The 20,949-nt window shown below is 37.1% G+C and overlaps 2 protein-coding genes across 2 annotated transcripts; both read left to right on the top strand.

Moving 5' to 3' along the window:
- The first annotated feature begins 8,413 nt into the window (after window positions 1-8,413).
- Window positions 8,414-9,409, top strand: LOC150085277 (caspase-10-like). Its single transcript, XM_090374512.1, has one exon. The coding sequence runs from the start codon at window positions 8,414-8,416 to the stop codon at window positions 9,407-9,409; it is 996 nt and encodes a 331-aa protein (XP_090230638.1).
- Window positions 9,410-11,600: 2,191 nt separating this feature from the next.
- Window positions 11,601-13,238, top strand: LOC150085276 (irregular chiasm C-roughest protein-like). Its single transcript, XM_090374511.1, has one exon. The coding sequence runs from the start codon at window positions 11,601-11,603 to the stop codon at window positions 13,236-13,238; it is 1,638 nt and encodes a 545-aa protein (XP_090230637.1).
- The last annotated feature ends 7,711 nt before the right edge of the window (window positions 13,239-20,949 follow it).

Below are 20,949 nucleotides of genomic sequence, written 5' to 3'. Positions count from 1 at the left end.
AAAGGAATTGTTTCACTGGGTGGCTCAGTTAGTCGGTCTCGGGCCAACATGCCAAGAATTTCCCCCCAAGAAACTCGGGTTTTTTTCGCCGAGCAAAACGGGCAAATCGACAAAGGAACACGCGCAAATAACAGACACAAATACGGGTTTGTGTAATCAACTACGGTTAACCTTAATGCAGTAATTGGAATTATTTGCATTTTCTTCTTTCATCATCGCAGACTGCTGACGCTACATCTAACAATTCTTCTCACCAATTGTTTCTAGAGGCTCGTGCTATCAGAATCTCCTTACACGATTGTATATTATAAAGTTTAAATACATTTACAATAAAAGCTGAATCCCTAAAATGGGAAATAGCCAACTATTTACAAACTCACAATACAAGATCGAGAGCCCACTTTAAGGCGTACCCAGAATGGCTCTAAAATGCTCACAAGAATCTCTTGAGAAGCGAGCTAAAACCCATCTCACTCAAGTTCAACGAGTCAGGGTCCCGGGGAAAAAGCATTTAATTTGGTGGGGGTAAGGAACGCTCTCATTAATAACCCCAGCAGAGGTAAAAGAAACATGACCGGGAGAGGCACTGATTGTAAAGAGAATGCGCTTCAATCTCTTTACCGAATTTACGCAATCGAGGATAATTCTGAGCAAAGAACTAATCTGACGGCTGTATAGGTCATCGTGAAACAAGAACGGGGTAACGTGCACACCTAGTCCAATCTGCACCACGAAGAATTGTTATTAACGTCTTATAATATTAGGGGGCAGTGCATTCATAAAGAAACAGTTGCCGTTTTTAAAGCTACTGCTCTACGAATCATTACTGTTTGAATCAGGGATTTTTGGTTGCCTTCTGCGTCCCCCCAAAATATTATTTCTCCCTGATTGGGGGATTCCACTCCTTGACGGGCACTGCTACCAAGTGCACAGGGTGGTTGTTGTTATGTCAGGTATTACTGTCGGTTCAGGAAATCTGACTGTCCTCAAGGTGCTCAGGATTGCGACTTTCTCGAGTTCCTTGTAGGTTTATCAACTTTTATTTAATTTTTTTTTTCCATTTCTTCTTTCGACGTCCTGTTTCATAACGTCCAGAAGAAGAGTTTGTATTTAAGAAATATTTTATTTAAGAATAAGAAATATTTTAAAAACTTTAATTGATTTATATTCCCCACCACTAAATGCTTTGCATTTTTTTCAAGAACAGAAGTTTTAGTTGCAACTTCTTTTTCTTGCTCTCCGTTCAAAAGTATTAAAAAAAAAAAAGAAAAACTGAAAGAGCGTGATCATAAAATTCTGTTCTCAGGAGTGTAACAAAAATGTGATGTGAAGGATTAGGAGTTTCAAATCAGCCTTCTTTCAGTATGTAGAGTTCAGTGGGACAAAAAACATTAAATGGCCTAGGTGTCTCATACAGATGCGCTCCTATTCGCAACGAGTTGCCTCGGTATTGCATTCCTACAAGTGCTAAAAGTGAATGGCGTTTTTAAATAGTATAGCACTTTCTTATCTATCCAAGGAAGTGCTCTTTAAGGTACACATTGTTTTTGAAATTGAAACTTCATATTAGAAAAAAAAGGTTAAAGAAAAAAGTTCCAGGACTGTCACAGTGAGACGCTGCTGTTTAAAATAAGTTTAAGAATTGACAGTTTTTTAGTCACACTTCATGTTCTTGGTTCAAAATAAAACAAAATTATGTGAATTTTACTGACGCGGCTTATTCGATCTACACTGCTCGACAAAATTAACAGAACACGTACGAACGTGTTTAAGTCGTGCAGCATGCGATGAAAAGGAAACCAAATTGGTATTGTGAGGTGGCACAGAATAACGATGAAGTCAGGAGACAGGGAGAAACTTCGGACAGGAATAAGGGACATTTATAGGGGTTGTCTAAGAATTGCCAAACAGATCGCATTACACAAGTCGGAACAAGTAAATGCTCGAAAACGTGGTCACATGACAGTAGTACGGCTTTTAATCCCTCTAAACGCTAATCGGACCTGACAGCTGTGAACCGTGCTCCCTATAAGGGTGTCTATGAGATTCTGTGGCAATAAATCTCATTCACCCCACCAAGTGAGCGAGGAGTTCTACTCCCAAGGGCGTAAATTATGATAATTTACATGCGTTATTCCTTGCATATAAATTATAATTAATTCTATGCGAGGAATGCACATAAATTGTTATATTTATCATGCATATTAAATTATCGTCTGATAATTTATAAGCATCCCATGTATTTTTCTTCTCTGTCACGAGTCTCCTTAATTCATCTGACATCCATTTAACCCTAACCTTGAACAGTATTTATTAATTGGCATGAAAAGCCTAGTAGTTTCCAAGATTAATTCTTTGAATGCTTCCATTTCGAATTTCTGTTGGTAACATCATCAGTTGATACCACTCTATCGAATTTGAAAACTGCTTAATACCACTGTAGTCACCTTTGCCAAAGCAAACACCCTTCCCTTTACTCCTGATGGTAGTTACATCTTTGAGTAAATCTCCCTTCAGCATACTGTGGTGATTCCTTTATCTGCAGATTCTTGATGCATGAAGAATCCCTACTCATTACCAGATCGAGGGTGTTACTCCTTGTGGCCTCTCTAAAGTGCTGCTGTAGGAAACAATCCTCCAATAAATCCACAAAAGCCTTGCTAGCGTGCGAGTGACGAACAATCCTCCAATAAATCCACAAAAACCTTGCTAGCGTGTGACTGACCAACAACATGTTCCAGTCAATATCCAGGAAGTTAAAAATCCCCATTACAGGACATTTTGATTTGCTGTCCAACTTTATTTCTCCGTTCAGTTGTTCGTTGTACTCATTACAGTCTTCAGTCCAACAACATTCTGTTACTCTTATTTCTGCTTTGCCAGTGCTGTGTTACGAGCGGTATGAATCCCACCTTTCTCTTTCGAATAAATTAAATATTCAGTAATGGATAAATTAACTTTAGTCTGATTTCCCTGGTTGCTGATGTATATTTGAATTGTGTTGAAATTCATAGAAATTGTAATACCATCAGCAAGGACGGAAATCAGTAAAGTCAAGTAAATGTTATTCGAAATTAGAAATAGAATATTAAACATCCTCTAAAGGCCCAGCCCACTCGTAACCTTGCTTAAGAGAAAAGTATATACAGTACAGTTTCGGCTGTATAAACTTCCGTTGGAGGGTCAAGATGTCAAGGGAAAAGTGTCTTCTCCTATAAACACATGAGCATTCGACAACGATGGGAAGATGCTATAACAGGGGAAGGACAGTTCCTTCCCCGCATAAACAACAAAATACCTTGAGTTCTTTCCGAATGATGGTGATATTGAATAACATCTCGCTTGTCCAAAAATGGTCAGAAAAGTAACACCAGTGTAAGTAGCCATGACGTACTTAGGTTGGCTGCTTGTTGAGTGGCCCAGTAGAGGAGTCAACAGATTTCTCAACCATGACCTGGCACTTGGACCGCCTAAAATTCTGGCCTTGAAATTAGACTATCCAATGAGATGAGCGATGGAAAGATACCCAAAAGATTTGACCCTCAATATAAAAGCAGATGGAGAGTGTATTAGGATAGAGAGAGTTAGGAGAGAAGAAAAGGTGTTGGCGTTGTTGTTGTTAAGCATAGCATTAGTAAGAAGAATTGGAAGAAAGTTCGATCTAGAAAATCAAAGAGAGTTCGCGACATTTTATATATAGTGAAACGCTACTTAGCAAAAAGTGGTCAGCGAAAATCGTATTGAAGAGTCAAGTAACTTTCCACCAGCAGAATCAAGCAGAAGAAAGACGGAAGAAAGCTTGAAGCAAGCCTAAGAGAGAGATAACGGTAAGCTAAAATGTTTCATTATGTATGTGTGAGAACGAGAGATAGTTTAAATGGAATATTACGGTGATGCAGTTTTAAAGATGATTCCTTTCTAAGTTGATTTCTCCAAATGTTTTATATATGTTACATATGATTTGTATTACATGTCGCGGTTCAACAGTTAGGTACCATGAATATTAATTGGTTAACATAAAGGTCTGATATTCTAATGTATGTTCTTAAAATATTAAATGTCTTAAATGTTAAATGCTTAAAATATTAACTATTTTAAATATTATACAGAAGAGAGAAAAGGTGAAAGACGATGGTACCCAGTTGATATTAGTATTAGTATTAGTATTAGTAACGGCCGTGTGGTGCAAGAAAGCCTATGGCTTATGCTGCACCAGCCAAAAAAAAAAAAAAAAAAAAAAATCCGAACAAAACAATGATATAAACAAAAATTAAATAAATAAATAAATAATAATAATTAATAAATAAATAAAAATAATAAAATGAAATAAAAAATAAATAAAAAGGAAATTAATCCTATCATCCTATGCGCTTCCCTTACCCGAAAGTACTATCCAGATGACCTTTGAATTTCCCCAAACTGTCGGCCTCTACCACCCATGAAGGCAACTTATTCCAATAATTTATAACTCGCTGGCTAAAATAAAACTTCCTGCAGTCCAATCTAAACATTTCCCCCCGTAACTTGAATTTATGTCCCCTAGTTCTAGCATCATTTATAATCTTGAAAATTTTGTCCTCATTCATTTTACTGATGCCTCTCAGAGCCTTAAACACCTCAATCAAATCTCCTCTAAGGTGTCTAGTTTCCAAACTCTGCAACCCACATATTCGAAGTCTTTCTTCATAAGGACGCCCTTTTGCCGATCTCACCAGGCGAGTTACCCTTCTTTGCACCCTTTCAAGAAGCTCGATGTCTTTCTTTAGGTGCGGTCTCCATACTTGAACACAGTATTCCAAGTGTGGTCTAACATAAGCCTTATATAATGGGATTATCACGTCCCTATCTCTACTTGCAAAAGTTCGATAGATCATCGATAGGACACCATGGGCCTTCCTTGCAACCTGTTTACAATGCTCAGAGAATTTCATGTCTGACCGTATCGTAACACCCAAGTCCCTTTCCTCCAGTACTGGGTTTAGTTGAACTCCACCAAGTGAATAAGTTATTTTGGGATTACTGTTTCCCAGGTGTAATACCTTACACTTTGTTGGATTAAAGCACAGCTGCCATTTTTCTGACCATTCCTGAAGTCTATCTAGGTCTCTCTGAAGAAGCTCAGCTTGACAGTGATCATTAACTACTCTACCAATTTTAACATCATCTGCAAATTTAGACATCACGCCCTCTATCCCTTCATCAATGTCGTTTATGAAAATTAAAAACAACAGTGGTCCTAATACTGATCCTTGGGGAACCCCACTTCTTACATCAACCCAATCTGAGGAATAGCCATTTATCACAACCCTCTGCCTCCTGCCCTGAAGCCATCCTTCTATCCATCTAAGGACTTTCCCAGTGATTCCAACCTGTTCTAGCTTATAAAGCAACCGCTCATGTGGGACTGAGTCAAAAGCTTTGCTGAAATCTAAATAAACAATGTCGAAATTATTCCCTAAATCCAGCTCGTGAGTGACCCTTTCGAAATAGTGAACCAGATTTGTTAAACATGATTTTCCCTTTTCAAAACCATGCTGAGTATCCTTGAGAATTTCAATTCGATCCAAATGATCCTGAATCCCACCCTTGATCATTGTCTCTATGATTTTCTCTACCACTGAAGTCAGGATGACAGGTCGATAATTTCCCACTTCACTTTTAGAGCCACCCTTATGTATGGGAGATACATTTGCACTTTTCCAATCCAAGGGAATCTCCCCAGAGTCTAGTGATGCTCGCATAACCAGCCTCAGTGGTTCAATGCACTCGCTTGCCGCCTCTCTCAAGATTATAGGGTATATTCCATCAACTCCAGGAGCCTTACTGGTCTGTAGGCTTGAAAGTTTTTTCATTAAATAATCTTGCGAAATTTCAATATCATTAATTACATATTTTTTAACTTCGCTCCCACAATTTCCCATTGCCACAAAAGGCTTTTCATTTGTAAATATCGATGCAAAATAACTGTTGAGTTCATCTGCAACGGCAGCTGGTGTATTTATTACTATCCCCTTTCCCTTACGTAAAGGTCCGATCTGGTTTGTCCTGCTCTTCTTGGCATTTATATATGTGAAGAATTCTTTATCCCCCCCCCCTCTTTGCTCTGTTTGCTAGTGATTTCTCATAAACTGCCTTTGCCTGTCGAACCTTTTCTGTGGCTCTATTACACATCACCTTGTTGCTGTTATAGGCTTCAGTACTTTTTATTGCTCTGTAACCTTTCCATGCCACCTTTTTCTGCTCAAGTAATGCGGCAACTTCACTATTCATCCAACTTGGAACCCTTCTCGTGGAGTATTTTTTTAATGCAATTCAAGGCATCTGTGATTAATGTTTTAAAAGCGTACCACAGTTCAATTGTATTCATTCTCTGCGCGATATCTACCCAGTTAATAGAGGCCATGTAGTACCTTAAGGCATCGTAATTTCCTTTTCTGAAATTAAAACCCATTCCTTTGCCTTTTACTTCTGCTACCTCTCTCACCATCATCCACCGTAAAACTCCGTGATCACTTCCTGCTACTGGTTCCTCTACTGTCAGCCCTGTTATGTCATCTGATTCATGTGTGATGATGAGGTCTAGGATATTCTTTTCTCTAGTACTTTCCCTGACATGTTGATACAAATAACAGTCATCTAGTTGATTTAAAAATTTTGTTCCCCATGTCGAGTTTCCTTCCCATTTACTCCAATCAATTAGAGGCAAATTGAAATCACCCATAATAAGACATTGACGCTTACTTGCCCATTCCATTTGCATGTAGAGGCTTTTGTCATAGTCTTCACAATCACCTGGTCTATAGATTACTCCTACTCGCATTGTACCTTTGTTTCCAACTATCTCACACCATACAGACTCTATACTAGCATGTGAAATGTCTGAATCCGGGAAAGCTATCGTCGCACTCAGGCTGCTTCTGATAAGAAGCATTACCCCACCACCCCTTCTATCTACTCTATCCTTCCTAAATACATTATACAAGCCGTACTGAACAAGGGCAACAAGCGTATTCAACAAGGGCAAATAGAAATATATATATATATATATATGTTTGTGGATAGTATAGATTGTTGTATTAATAGTATGGCCCTTGTAAGAGAAATATAATTATAAGGAATCATGGTATAATTTTAAAACGGTTTAAATCAAATGATGATAATTTCCTAACCTTTAGTAAGAAGATAAAATGTTATAAAAGTGAGAATGAGTATATATATATGTGTATTTCTTTTGTAATGTATTTTATATATTGTATTAAATGATTGTTTTGTTACAAATACTGCCTCGTTGCTGACTTCAGATCACATCAGTATTCACCTGGGGTTGATTAAGATCAATTAAAAATTATTGCGCTAAGAAAGGTAATTTCATTAAATTATTAATTAAATTCTTTCTTAGTTACACAACGCAAAAACAGATTCAAATCGCATGCATAGTAGAGGAAATAGATTATTCATCTCATCTATTATGTATTAGGATATACGAAAGCTGGTCCTAAACAAAGCCACCAGACACACAGATTAAGCCATAACTATGTTGGGGAAGATTACTGATTTAGTTAGAAAATTTGAAGTTTAAACTTAGATCAGTAGATCTATAAACGGTTTAAAAATATATATATTATTAGTTACTGCTTGCTGCTAACCTAACCTTAGCATTATATCTTTTGTGGGGCAATTGTGATATAGTTTGATTTAAAAAAAAAAAAAAAAAAAATGGAAGAACCAAGTTTAGAAGGGCCAAATTTAGAAATGTCTGAACCATTATTTCCCACCCAACCCGAGGCAACACCTGCGAGGGTGTATCCACCTCAAATTGCTGGTTTTCTTAATCTGGTCCCGATGTACCACGGTAAAGATGACGAAGTTATGACGATTTCTTATTTTTTCGAGATACTCGAAGAAATCGCGGTTAATACTCTTGAGTATAATACTGATGTGTTCATTTATTTTTTCATTGTGCCTCACCTGCTTTAGAAAGTAATATCGCCGAAAAAAAAATAAATAAATAAAATAAAATAAATAAATAAATAGATAAAAAATATATAATAAATTTTAAATGAAGAGAATGAGGGTGAAAAGGAGGGATAGCAACCCATTAGACGCTCTCACGCTTTATTTGTTTAAAGCTTAAGAGAGGGAAAGAAATAGTAAACGCAGTACCTTCTCTTCTCTATTTAAAAAAAAAAAAAAAAAAAAAAAAAAGGGGAGTGAGAGATGGTGAGTTAGGAATAAAAGAATATTAAAGAAGTTTTAGAAGTAGCCTCTTTTCTTTTCACTCAGAATACTTATTCCATTGGAACTAATAACAACAATTTGAAAAAAAAATCAATAAATGAATAAATTGAGAGATACTGAATTGGAATCATTCTTTTAAATAGGATACCCAAGAAGACATTCATCAGAAATATAAATGGAAAATCATAGTGAAATACGCCTCCCGTATCTGACTTTCACAAAACTGTCAACACTGGCACATACCCCCACAAGGGTTTCGCCAGATAGTACCGCCTTTGATTTGTATAGTCCAAGGGAATATTTAATTTCCCCGTTATCAAAAGTTATAATTCAAACAGATCTTCAAATTCGCATGCCCACTGGATGTGTAGGGAGAATCCTTCCAAGGGCTGACATTCCCATCAGTCATTACCTGGAAGTGGGTGCAAGCTTGAAAAACCCAGAATTGTGTGAAAATCTAGAAGTAGAATTATTGAATCTGGGTAGAATAGGGATAAGAATTAGACCCGGAGACAAGATAGCACAATTGGTGAGCGAACGCCCATTAACTATGCAATTATCCGAGATGATGTTGCCCAATCTCTCTAATATAAATCACCAATCAATCAAAAGTCAAGGAATCCCATTCCAAACATCTATGGAAGATGCAGCGTACTCTATGGCAAATCACAGACGGGGAACATGCATAATTTTCTGCAATAAAGTATTTCAATTTCAGACGAGCTCCGTGTTTAAGGATATGAGGTCTGTAGAAAAAGACACAGTGCGGTTGGCAACCTGTTTCAGCAATTTGGGCTTTGATGTCATAGTACAGCATGAATTTCTGGTAAGAGAGCTAATCCACGCGTTACAACAAAGTGCGGCAAGTGATCATTCAGAGGCCGATTGTTTTGTGTGCTGCATTCTAACTCATGGAGTAGTTGGCGCTTTGTTTGCACGAGACGGGAAATATGGCATGGAACAATTGTTCATACCTTTTTGGGAGAGCGCTTCCGCGACATTAAGAGATAAGCCTAAGATCTTCTTTATCCAAGCTTGTCAGGGTAGTGCTGCTTTGGCAGGCGACCTGATAATACCAGATGATATTCAAACGGAAAGCCCAGTAACCGAACCAGTTCTTCAGGAAGAACTGGTTCTTCTGAACCAGTTCTTCAAAAAGAATATACAATAAGACATGCTTATTGTATATTCTTTAGTGTCTGAATGTATGTCGTGGCAACACACAGAAGAAGGATCTTGGTATATTCACAACCTCTGTGAATTGTTGGATCTACGAGCAGATAAAACAGATCTTGTAAGTCTTCTCACCATGGTAAATCGAAAAATGGTTAATCACTCAAAATTTATGAGGAGGATCTTAAACAGAAATTCTGATCGTGTTCCATTGATCACTTCACTCTTAACTAGGGATATTCTTTTCCTTCCAAAATGGAGGGAGATTACAGCACCTACGTCAGAAATACCCTCAACATCAATCTCTGACCGGATATTAAATACACCCTATCATGTGGAAACACCTGCTACCCTTCCCACGACACCCACAGTCCAGGGAACATCACCGTCTTTATTAATGGATCCGACCCCGTCTACATTCAGGTGGAAGGAGCCACTTTCCCAACTCTACGCTTTCGTACAGGAGTTCCCAAAATAAATATAAAAAAAAAAAAACCCACAATATGGGAAAATTTCCATCTATAATAAGATAATTTTAAATCGCCGTTGAAACATTTGAAAAAAAAAGAGAGAGAAAAAAAAAAAGGGGTATATATTTGTATAAATATTTCAAGAAACCAAAATATTATTTTTATTCTTTGCCTTCTCCGCAGAAAGAAAAGATAGTCACCATTATTAAAACCAACTCGGAAGGGATGCAGCACATACAACGTATTTGGGAAGAAATTTCGCAGTGGATTTATAGGATATTAGCCTGGTTACTCCCCATAGTACGAGTGTCGCCAGAAGACCAAAAAGAAATGGAAAATGAAGTGAAGGAGATCCTTTCAGATCGTCTTCGAGTCATCAAAGAAGAAACAGAAGGAAGAAACTCGGGCGTTGCCATTATGGAAAGAAGTTCTGAAGCAGAAAAGGAAGCTAAACAGCCACAGATGACGGACTCACATAGTATCGCGGAAATAAAGAAGACCAAGGAACGTGAAGAGAAGAATAGCAGAGACTTCGGAAGATCCAGTTTCAATCCTAGGGTGTACAAACCCCGCAGGCAAAATCAGCATATTAGGCAAGAAGTCAGAGCTACAGAAAACCAAAGGAGGGTGTTACAACCCTACCCAACTGAGAGTAACAGAATTCCAGTAATAGAAGAGGAGGAAGATTGGGACAAAGAATATACTCTCTTCGTAGCACAGAGAGAAAATGAGAGCTCTTCTCATCCCAACATAGCCAAACCTCCCGCGAAATCCTTCTTAACAGTTAGAAATACATATGAAGAGCAGTGGAGCAGCCCAAGTTTGGAAACTCCCGTCTATACACCTAAATTAATTCGATCGGAAATTAGCCATATGACGTCGAAGCGTGGGTCAGCCCCTTTTCCCATTCCCGTGGAAAATTGGTGTTGCATAGACCTGCAGTTTTGTAGGGACACAACCGGAGCCCTCTCGCCCAAGGAGATCGCTTTAATAACTTGCGATGGTTTGAAAAGAAACACTGTGTTTAAAGGAGATTGCAGGTTTTCAGACCTACCAAAATGCCTCCAAACTCAAAACATATGGATTTGTGATAGACTTTTAGGCTTGCCTTGGGGACGACCTCAGTCGCATTTTTCGACTCTTGGTTGAAACCCCTCACCCGCCCTTATTGTTACATCTTTGTGAAGGGATCAGAAAAGACGAAGTGGCTTAAAAATTCATTACCGGGGAAGACAATAATAAACTTGGATGATTTAGGCTGCCCGAAAAGAGATCAACTTCCAACAAGAAGGTTCTCTTTTCGCTGCTTCTGGGACCACCCCCTGTCCTTTTGTGCCGTTCTTGCGGTCAATCAATATGTAGAATGGATTGTTCAGGAGAGTTTCGAGAAAAGAAGAGAAATACGATAAAGTTAATAGTTTAATAACAAGAAAGAAAGATTCTAGCAAGAAAAGGAATTAACGAAGGTACACACATTTTATTTAATGAATATTTTTAATCACTCATCTTTCCAGTTAAAGTTTTACATTTTGGATTATGTCTTAAATAAACAAAAATAATAAATGATAAAAATATATAAATATATATATCCGGGGCAAGAGGAAAGGAAAGAAAAAGGAATAGAAAATTTCTTTTCATAGGAAGAAGACCAGGAAGATGGAGGTGCAAATGAAAGAGTTCTTGCTGGTCATATTGCTAATTTTGAAGTATACTACATCTATGCACGCTAATATCTTTATTCTTCAACCGCTTGATAAAGAAGCCATAGCAGGACAGAACGTGATTTTTCCATGCAGACTTATTCGTAATATTACAGCTAATGTAGCTTGGATTGTCAATGGAAAGAATATAGACAGTTACTTCAGACCCCGTGGTCTCCCTGATTATGAAGTAGTTGGTTCTCCTAAAGAGAATGATTTTTCACTGCAGATTTCTGAATTGCAGTTGACAGATGAAGGTGACTATTATTGTCGAGTTAAAACCGAGGATGGACGTCAGTTCCGATCCAGCACAGCTAATCTGACAGTTTATGTCACACCTCTACCTCCTCTGATAGGGGAAGGTTCGTTTCTCAGTGGAAACGAGGGGGACCAAGCTACTCTCACATGTAAGACTCTAGCCGGAAAGCCACCCGCTTCATTGAGCTGGATTAAATACGATGGTTCAATGATAAAAGGATCGTTACAATCTAGCCATGAGCCGTGGTCAGATAAAATTAGAATGACTTCCCATTTGAGATGGATAACTACTCTGATACCAGAATATGATAAAAAGGCTTTCTCATGTATTGCAAATCATGTGACTTATCCTCACCCTTTGATGATTTCCATAACAATCATCGTTAAATATAAACCAAGAGTTACCATGAAAGCAACTTCAAGAATTGCACGTGAGCATGATGATTTTAAGTTGAAATGTGAGGCGTTAGCAAATCCTGACGTTTTCTCATATCAATGGTTCAAAGGAGAAGAGCGATTAATAAAGGAAGGAAATGCTACGCTTATAATCAGGAACATTCGAAGAGAAAATCACAATAACAATTTCACATGCGTTGTACGAAACGAATTAGGATCAGCTCAAGCGTCATTTACAATTACGGTATCATATGGCCCCTCCTTGAACACGAAACTTAGTGACATTGCCACAACCTATGGTAACCCAGTTGTGTTGCAGTGCGATGTCAGAGGATTTCCATTGCCTATAGTAAAATGGTACTTTGAAGATAAGCTCATTCAAGTTGGCATTATTTCTACTCTAACGATCCCCAAAATGTCGCCAAGAACATCAGGTCGTTATTCATGTGAAGGAGTGATCCCGAATTTTCCGTCGGTAAAAGACGAAGCTTTAATTTATCTGAAGGAACCACCAGAAGGCATATGCAGTTCACATCTCGCAAGTCTTGGAGATGATGTTCAACTTCGTTGCGTTTTCAAAAATGTGCCTCCTGTCGAAAATCTGACTTGGAAAGGCCCAAATTTGGATGATTTGACAACACATATAGAAATGCAAGGAATAAGAAATCTCAGTAGTTCACTTATGATTAAGTCTGTACGTGTAGAAGATTTCGGTCATTATCAGTGTCACGCATGGAATAAATGGGGTTATTTAAAACTCACCATACCTTTAGAAAGAAACTGGTCAAAAGAAGCAATCTTTTTCACGTTAGGAGTCCCAGCCGGACTGTTAATCATTATAAGCTTAGGAACTGTGTTGTGGAAATTACGAAAACGTGGAAATAACATGGAAGAGATAAGCAACTCTTACCAAATATATTATAGTAGAAACATCACTGACGAAGAAAACATCAGTAGCTTAGATCTGAGAAGAGAAGATGAAAGACAAGAAGTTCCCATTTAGATCAGAATAGACTGCCACTTAATCGGAATCGTTCTGAATTTGTGAACATCTTAATCACTGAGTCTTCTAATAAAGCATTTTCTTTTGATTTTTCTTGATGTAATCATGCAATACTCACATTATATCTTTGTGCTATACGTCCTATTCAAGAGAGATCTTCAATTCCAGTTTGCAAAAATCATCACAAGTGTTACCAATAGTGATGTGTTTTCTTCAAATTGGTCAAGTGAAAGATGAAGAGAACTCAGTCGTTAAAGAGAAGAAGAAGAAGGAAATAAACATTTTTTAATGATTTATCATTTTCTATTAGATATATTCTTTTTTGGTGAAACTGAAATTTTAGTTTATAGTCTTTGTCATTTATTACTATATGTATTTTAATAATCAAGTAATTCATTATTCATAAATATGCTGAAAGAATATATATTAAAATTTGTTTTTTTTTATTATATGTATCATCTCTTCTGAGTGATTTGGAAGATAAGGAAAGACAGACTAATTGTGAAAGAAAATCAAAGTTGTTCACTCACGGAAGTGTTTGAAGCAAGAAAAGATGCAGATACCGAATCGAAACTGAAGAAGTGGACGATTAGACTGGAGTGTATAATCATAGCTGAAGCAAGTGCGTGATTAAGGACAGTAATACAAAGGAAGTGAAAGAACATAAATAGTATGCTTCGAACATTCTATTTTTTCTTTTTTGAACAGTTTTATCTGAGACTGAATGTTCAGGACTATAGTGAATCCCGAATGCAAAGAAATGGTAGTTATCCAAGAGATAATGTTTCAGAATAATATTATGTATGCTTTTCTTATATAACATTGTATTACTTATGTTAATGACTTAGAAGTATTCTAATAATCTATATTGCTACATTAATATAATGATAAAGTAAATATACCCATATTAATCTTCAATTATTTAGTAATGTTATCAAATAATTACTTTATGTAAAGGAAGGAATCATTTTTTTTTTGTTTGAAGTCGCACCTACTTTCCCAAAGCTTACCAAAGATTGAGTTCCTGGATTTTCATCCCGTAAACTAAATCTTTTTCTCGGGGGAGAGAGCAGTATTACGAGCGGTATGAATCCCACCTTTCTCTTTCGAATAAATTAAATATTCAGTAATGGATAAATTAACTTTAGTCTGATTTCCCTGGTTGCTGATGTATATTTGAATTGTGTTGAAATTCATAGAAATTGTAATACCATCAGCAAGGACGGAAATCAGTAAAGTCAAGTAAATGTTATTCGAAATTAGAAATAGAATATTAAACATCCTCTAAAGGCCCAGCCCACTCGTAACCTTGCTTAAGAGAAAAGTATATACAGTACAGTTTCGGCTGTATAAACTTCCGTTGGAGGGTCAAGATGTCAAGGGAAAAGTGTCTTCTCCTATAAACACATGAGCATTCGACAACGATGGGAAGATGCTATAACAGGGGAAGGACAGTTCCTTCCCCGCATAAACAACAAAATACCTTGAGTTCTTTCCGAATGATGGTGATATTGAATAACATCTCGCTTGTCCAAAAATGGTCAGAAAAGTAACACCAGTGTAAGTAGCCATGACGTACTTAGGTTGGCTGCTTGTTGAGTGGCCCAGTAGAGGAGTCAACAGATTTCTCAACCATGACCTGGCACTTGGACCGCCTAAAATTCTGGCCTTGAAATTAGACTATCCAATGAGATGAGCGATGGAAAGATACCCAAAAGATTTGACCCTCAATATAAAAGCAGATGGAGAGTGTATTAGGATAGAGAGAGTTAGGAGAGAAGAAAAGGTGTTGGCGTTGTTGTTGTTAAGCATAGCATTAGTAAGAAGAATTGGAAGAAAGTTCGATCTAGAAAATCAAAGAGAGTTCGCGACATTTTATATATAGTGAAACGCTACTTAGCAAAAAGTGGTCAGCGAAAATCGTATTGAAGAGTCAAGTAACTTTCCACCAGCAGAATCAAGCAGAAGAAAGACGGAAGAAAGCTTGAAGCAAGCCTAAGAGAGAGATAACGGTAAGCTAAAATGTTTCATTATGTATGTGTGAGAACGAGAGATAGTTTAAATGGAATATTACGGTGATGCAGTTTTAAAGATGATTCCTTTCTAAGTTGATTTCTCCAAATGTTTTATATATGTTACATATGATTTGTATTACATGTCGCGGTTCAACAGTTAGGTACCATGAATATTAATTGGTTAACATAAAGGTCTGATATTCTAATGTATGTTCTTAAAATATTAAATGTCTTAAATGTTAAATGCTTAAAATATTAACTATTTTAAATATTATACAGAAGAGAGAAAAGGTGAAAGACGATGGTACCCAGTTGATATTCAACAAGGGCAAATAGAAATATATATATATATATGTTTGTGGATATTATAGATTGTTGTATTAATAGTATGGCCCTTGTAAGAGAAATATAATTATAAGGAATCATGGTATAATTTTAAAACGGTTTAAATCAAATGATGATAATTTCCTAACCTTTAGTAAGAAGATAAAATGTTATAAAAGTGAGAATGAGTATATATATGTGTATTTCTTTTGTAATGTATTTTATATATTGTATTAAATGATTGTTTTGTTACAAATACTGCCTCGTTGCTGACTTCAGATCACATCAGTATTCACCTGGGGTTGATTAAGATCAATTAAAAATTATTGCGCTAAGAAAGGTAATTTCATTAAATTATTAATTAAATTCTTTCTTAGTTACACAACGCAAAAACAGATTCAAATCGCATGCATAGTAGAGGAAATAGATTATTCATCTCATCTATTATGTATTAGGATATACGAAATCTGGTCCTAAACAAAGCCACCAGACACACAGATTAAGCCATAACTATGTTGGGGAAGATTACTGATTAAGGAGAAAATTTAATCATGCAAACACATCTTAATGACAGCCTTTATAGCAATTATAGAATATTCTCTTTCCCCCCTCCAACAATCGTGGACATTATCATACATTCATTCTCTCCCCCCCCCCCTCCGACAACATCTGATGTCGCACCAACTGACTCATCAGTTCAGTGTCCACCCAGGCCAACAAGGTCATTAAAATCTAAACGAGGAGTTTTTGAAATATGAAACTTAATATTTCTTATAAAATATTCATTTAAAGTTTAAAATAATTCTAAAATATTAAACGTGACTTTTATTTTTGTAGTAAATTCGTGGAATCTGAAAAATATGTGAAATTAATTGGCAGCCCCAATACATAAAAGCAGACAGTGACAATACAAAAATATCGCAATTACATTAAATTAATTCGTTCGCCATAAAGAAATTAAAAAATTGAATTGCATACATCGATGAAAAACGCTAATCGTTTTTGTTAATTACTATTATTAATGAATATTAATTTTATAAACTGAAGTAATACAAATTACATAAATTTTCAAAATTACTCACATCTTTATGTAGCAATTGCTTATCTTAATAATTTTTGCATTCTCCATTTCGTTTTTCAAAACTATGTTTAACTGGGTCCACAATTCTCTCTGTGTGATCAGTGTTCTTCTCCAATGCGAGCAAATATGTAACATTTTTATCCTGTCTGACAATGGAAGATGCCTATAAATGCACGTTAGAATCGGATACTGCATATTTTGTATGCTCATGTTTTCACTAACAAAATTTACTTTACAAACAACACCAATGTAAGTTACATAATCCAAATGTATTATGAACAGATTTCAACATAACGGTCAGTTATTCGTGCAATGAAGCGCGTGTGAAGGCACGTGCTTCATTGAAGTGGTCTCTATTGTTCCCGCACTGACTTGCGCGTTTTTCTACTGCAGCGTTTGTCTAGGCAAAAAAAAGATTGACTAAAATGGGGTGTAATCTCATGCCTTTACAGCGGTTTATGCATTTCCAACTTTTCCATCTTACTGCGGTATTCCAGTGTTCTTCTCTTTTTTTATTAAATTCACTGCCGGATTAGCAATCATTTTAAGACTCGTCATTATCGTTGCTGTTTATATATTGAGGGTCATGATATTGGGACGCATCGCGTGAGATTCAACAAGGTTTGACATTGTTTATTTTTCGTAACTTACGAGTAACTAAGTTGGCACGTTCGGAGGAAGAATGCAAGGATATCGTACTCCGTGGCGTAACCATGCCAATGCGGGGAATAGGAAACTACGAACGAAAGGGGTCCTACTGCCCAAAAGAGGAAAAAAAATAAAATAAAAATTTTACTTTGTTATTTCTGTTTATAACACAATTTACTGTCTACAAACAACAAGACGTAAACAGCGCTATAATTAACAACGAAGCTTGGATTCAGATGAAACAGGACAATGAAAATGTAGGAGTTTCGTTTGGATTTCTTAAGTAGGAACTTTAATTATTGCGTAGCTAATGTTCATTATCATCGTGATCTTGTCCTGTTAAATCTGCCTGTTAAATACTACAATAGCTCACTTAGGCCTAGTGTTTCTATTCTATGCTAGAGAGGATCCTATAAACATATCACCCGTCTCGGGTGAATATGATTCCAGCAGATGTTGGATGCCAACCCCCTTCTCCTGTGCTTTTACTCTACCCCGATCCAACACCAATCTAGACCGCTGCACATTCGCTTTAGAAAATTTAAAGTGCTACCCTCACTTACTTCAAAATGATTACTAGAATCTCTGGAGTTGTCCCTACATTTCGCCGTCTCCATCATGTCAGTGCACCCTGGACGATTATCTTCGGGGAAATTAATATCTCTAATAGAATGGTCTTATGTCCTCCCACGTCATTTACAATTAACGCAGCATCAAAACGTCGCTCCTCCTTCCAGTCTGCGCACGCAGCCCAGTGTTATCGTCTCTGTCGTCCCCACACCGGGTGCAAAAGGCCCGGGTTCGAATCCCGTCGATGACACGAGAAACTTTAAAGGAATTGTTTCACTGGGTGGCTCAGTTAGTCGGTCTCGGGCCAACATGCCAAGAATTTCCCCCCAAGAAACTCGGGTTTTTTTCGCCGAGCAAAACGGGCAAATCGACAAAGGAACACGCGCAAATAACAGACACAAATACGGGTTTGTGTAATCAACTACGGTTAACCTTAATGCAGTAATTGGAATTATTTGCATTTTCTTCTTTCATCATCGCAGACTGCTGACGCTACATCTAACAATTCTTCTCACCAATTGTTTCTAGAGGCTCGTGCTATCAGAATCTCCTTACACGATTGTATATTATAAAGTTTAAATACATTTACAATAAAAGCTGAATCCCTAAAATGGGAAATAGCCAACTATTTACAAACTCACAATACAAGATCGAGAGCCCACTTTAAGGCGTACCCAGAATGGCTCTAAAATGCTCACAAGAATCTCTTGAGAAGCGAGCTAAAACCCATCTCACTCAAGTTCAACGAGTCAGGGTCCCGGGGAAAAAGCATTTAATTTGGTGGGGGTAAGGAACGCTCTCATTAATAACCCCAGCAGAGGTAAAAGAAACATGACCGGGAGAGGCACTGATCGTAAAGAAGAATTCGCTTCAATCTCTTTACCGAATTTACGCAATCGAGGATAATTCTGAGCAAAGAACTAATTTGACGGCTGTATAGGTCATCGTGAAACAAGAACGGACGGAGTAACGTGCACACCTAGTCGAATCTGCACCACGAAGAATTGTTATTAACGTCTTATAATATTAGGGGGCAGTGCATTCATAAAGAAACAGTTGCCGTTTTTAAAGCTACTGCTCTACGAATCATTACTGTTTGAATCAGGGATTTTTGGTTGCCTTCTGCGTCCCCCCAAAATATTATTTCTCCCTGATTGGGGGATTCCACTCCTTGACGGGCACTGCTACCAAGTGCACAGGGTGGTTGTTGTTATGTCAGGTATTACTGTCGGTTCAGGAAATCTCTGACTGTCCTCCAGGTGCTCAGGATTGCGACTTTCTCGAGTTCCTTGTAGGTTTATCAACTTTTATTTAATTTTTTTTTTTCATTTCTTTTTTCGACGTCCTGTTTCATAACGTCCAGAAGAAGAGTTTGTATTTAAGAAATATTTTATTTAAGAATAAGAAATATTTTAAAAACTTTAATTGATTTATATTCCCCACCACTAAATGCTTTGCATTTTTTTCAAGAACAGAAGTTTTAGTTGCAACTTCTTTTTCTTGCTCTCCGTTCAAAAGTATTAAAAAAAAAAAAGAAAAACTGAAAGAGCGTGATCATAAAATTCTGTTCTCAGGAGTGTAACAAAAATGTGATGTGAAGGATTAGGAGTTTCAAATCAGCCTTCTTTCAGTATGTAGAGTTCAGTGGGACAAAAAACATTAAATGGCCTAGGTGTCTCATACAGATGCGCTCCTATTCGCAACGAGTTGCCTCGGTATTGCATTCCTACAAGTGCTAAAAGTGAATGGCGTTTTTAAATAGTATAGCACTTTCTTATCTATCCAAGGAAGTGCTCTTTAAGGTACACATTGTTTTTGAAATTGAAACTTCATATTAGAAAAAAAAGGTTAAAGAAAAAAGTTCCAGGACTGTCACAGTGAGACGCTGCTGTTTAAAATAAGTTTAAGAATTGACAGTTTTTTAGTCACACTTCATGTTCTTGGTTCAAAATAAAACAAAATTATGTGAATTTTACTGACGCGGCTTATTCGATCTACACTGCTCGACAAAATTAACAGAACACGTACGAACGTGTTTAAGTCGTGCAGCATGCGATGAAAAGGAAACCAAATTGGTATTGTGAGGTGGCACAGAATAACGATGAAGTCAGGAGACAGGGAGAAACTTCGGACATGAATAAGGGACATTTATAGGGGTTGTCTAAGAATTGCCAAACAGATCGCATTACACAAGTCGGAACAAGTAAATGCTCGAAAACGTGGTCACATGACAGTAGTACGGCTTTTAATCCCTCTAAACGCTAATCGGACCTGACAGCTGTGAACCGTGCTCCCTATAAGGGTGTCTATGAGATTCTGTGGCAATAAATCTCATTCACCCCACCAAGTGAGCGAGGAGTTCTACTCCCAAGGGCGTAAATTATGATAATTTACATGCGTTATTCCTTGCATATAAATTATAATTAATTCTATGCGAGGAATGCACATAAATTGTTATATTTATCATGCATATTAAATTATCGCCTGATAATTTATAAGCATCCCATGTATTTTTCTTCTCTGTCACGAGTTTCCTTAATTCATCTGACATCCATTTAACCTAAACCTTGAACAGTATTTATTAATTGGCATGAAAAGCCTAGTAGTTTCCAAGATTAATTCTTTGAATGCTTCCATTTCGAATTTCTGTTGGTAACATCATCAGTTGATACCACTCTATCGAATTTGAAAACTGCTTAATACCACTGTAGTCACCTTTGCCAAAGCAAACACCCTTCCCTTTACTCCTGATGGTAGTTACATCTTTGAGTAAATCTCCCTTCAGCATACTGTGGTGATTCCTTTATCTGCAGATTCTTGATGCATGAAGAATCCCTACTCATTACCAGATCGAGGGTGTTACTCCTTGTGGCCTCTGTAAAGTGCTGCTGTAGGAAACAATCCTCCAATAAATCCACAAAAACCTTGCTAGCGTGCGAGTGACCAACAACCTGTTCCAGTCAATATCCAGGAAGTTAAAAATCCCCATTACAGGACATTTTGATTTGCTGTCCAACTTTATTTCTCCGTTCAGTTGTTCGTTGTACTCATTACAGTCTTTAGTCCAACAACA

Source organism: Mastigoproctus giganteus, chromosome 5 (genome assembly GCF_048544385.1).
Source record: "Mastigoproctus giganteus isolate SK-2022 chromosome 5, ASM4854438v1, whole genome shotgun sequence".
NCBI classification, from domain to species: Eukaryota; Metazoa; Arthropoda; class Arachnida; order Uropygi; family Thelyphonidae; genus Mastigoproctus; species Mastigoproctus giganteus.
This window is presented reverse-complemented; position numbering and strand designations above follow the sequence as displayed.

Excerpts from the sequence above, each read along its gene's own strand:
- LOC150085276 (XM_090374511.1), top strand. The coding sequence starts at position 11,601 with ATGCACGCTAATATCTTTATTCTTCAACCGCTTGATAAAGAAGCCATA.
- LOC150085277 (XM_090374512.1), top strand. The coding sequence starts at position 8,414 with ATGGAAAATCATAGTGAAATACGCCTCCCGTATCTGACTTTCACAAAA.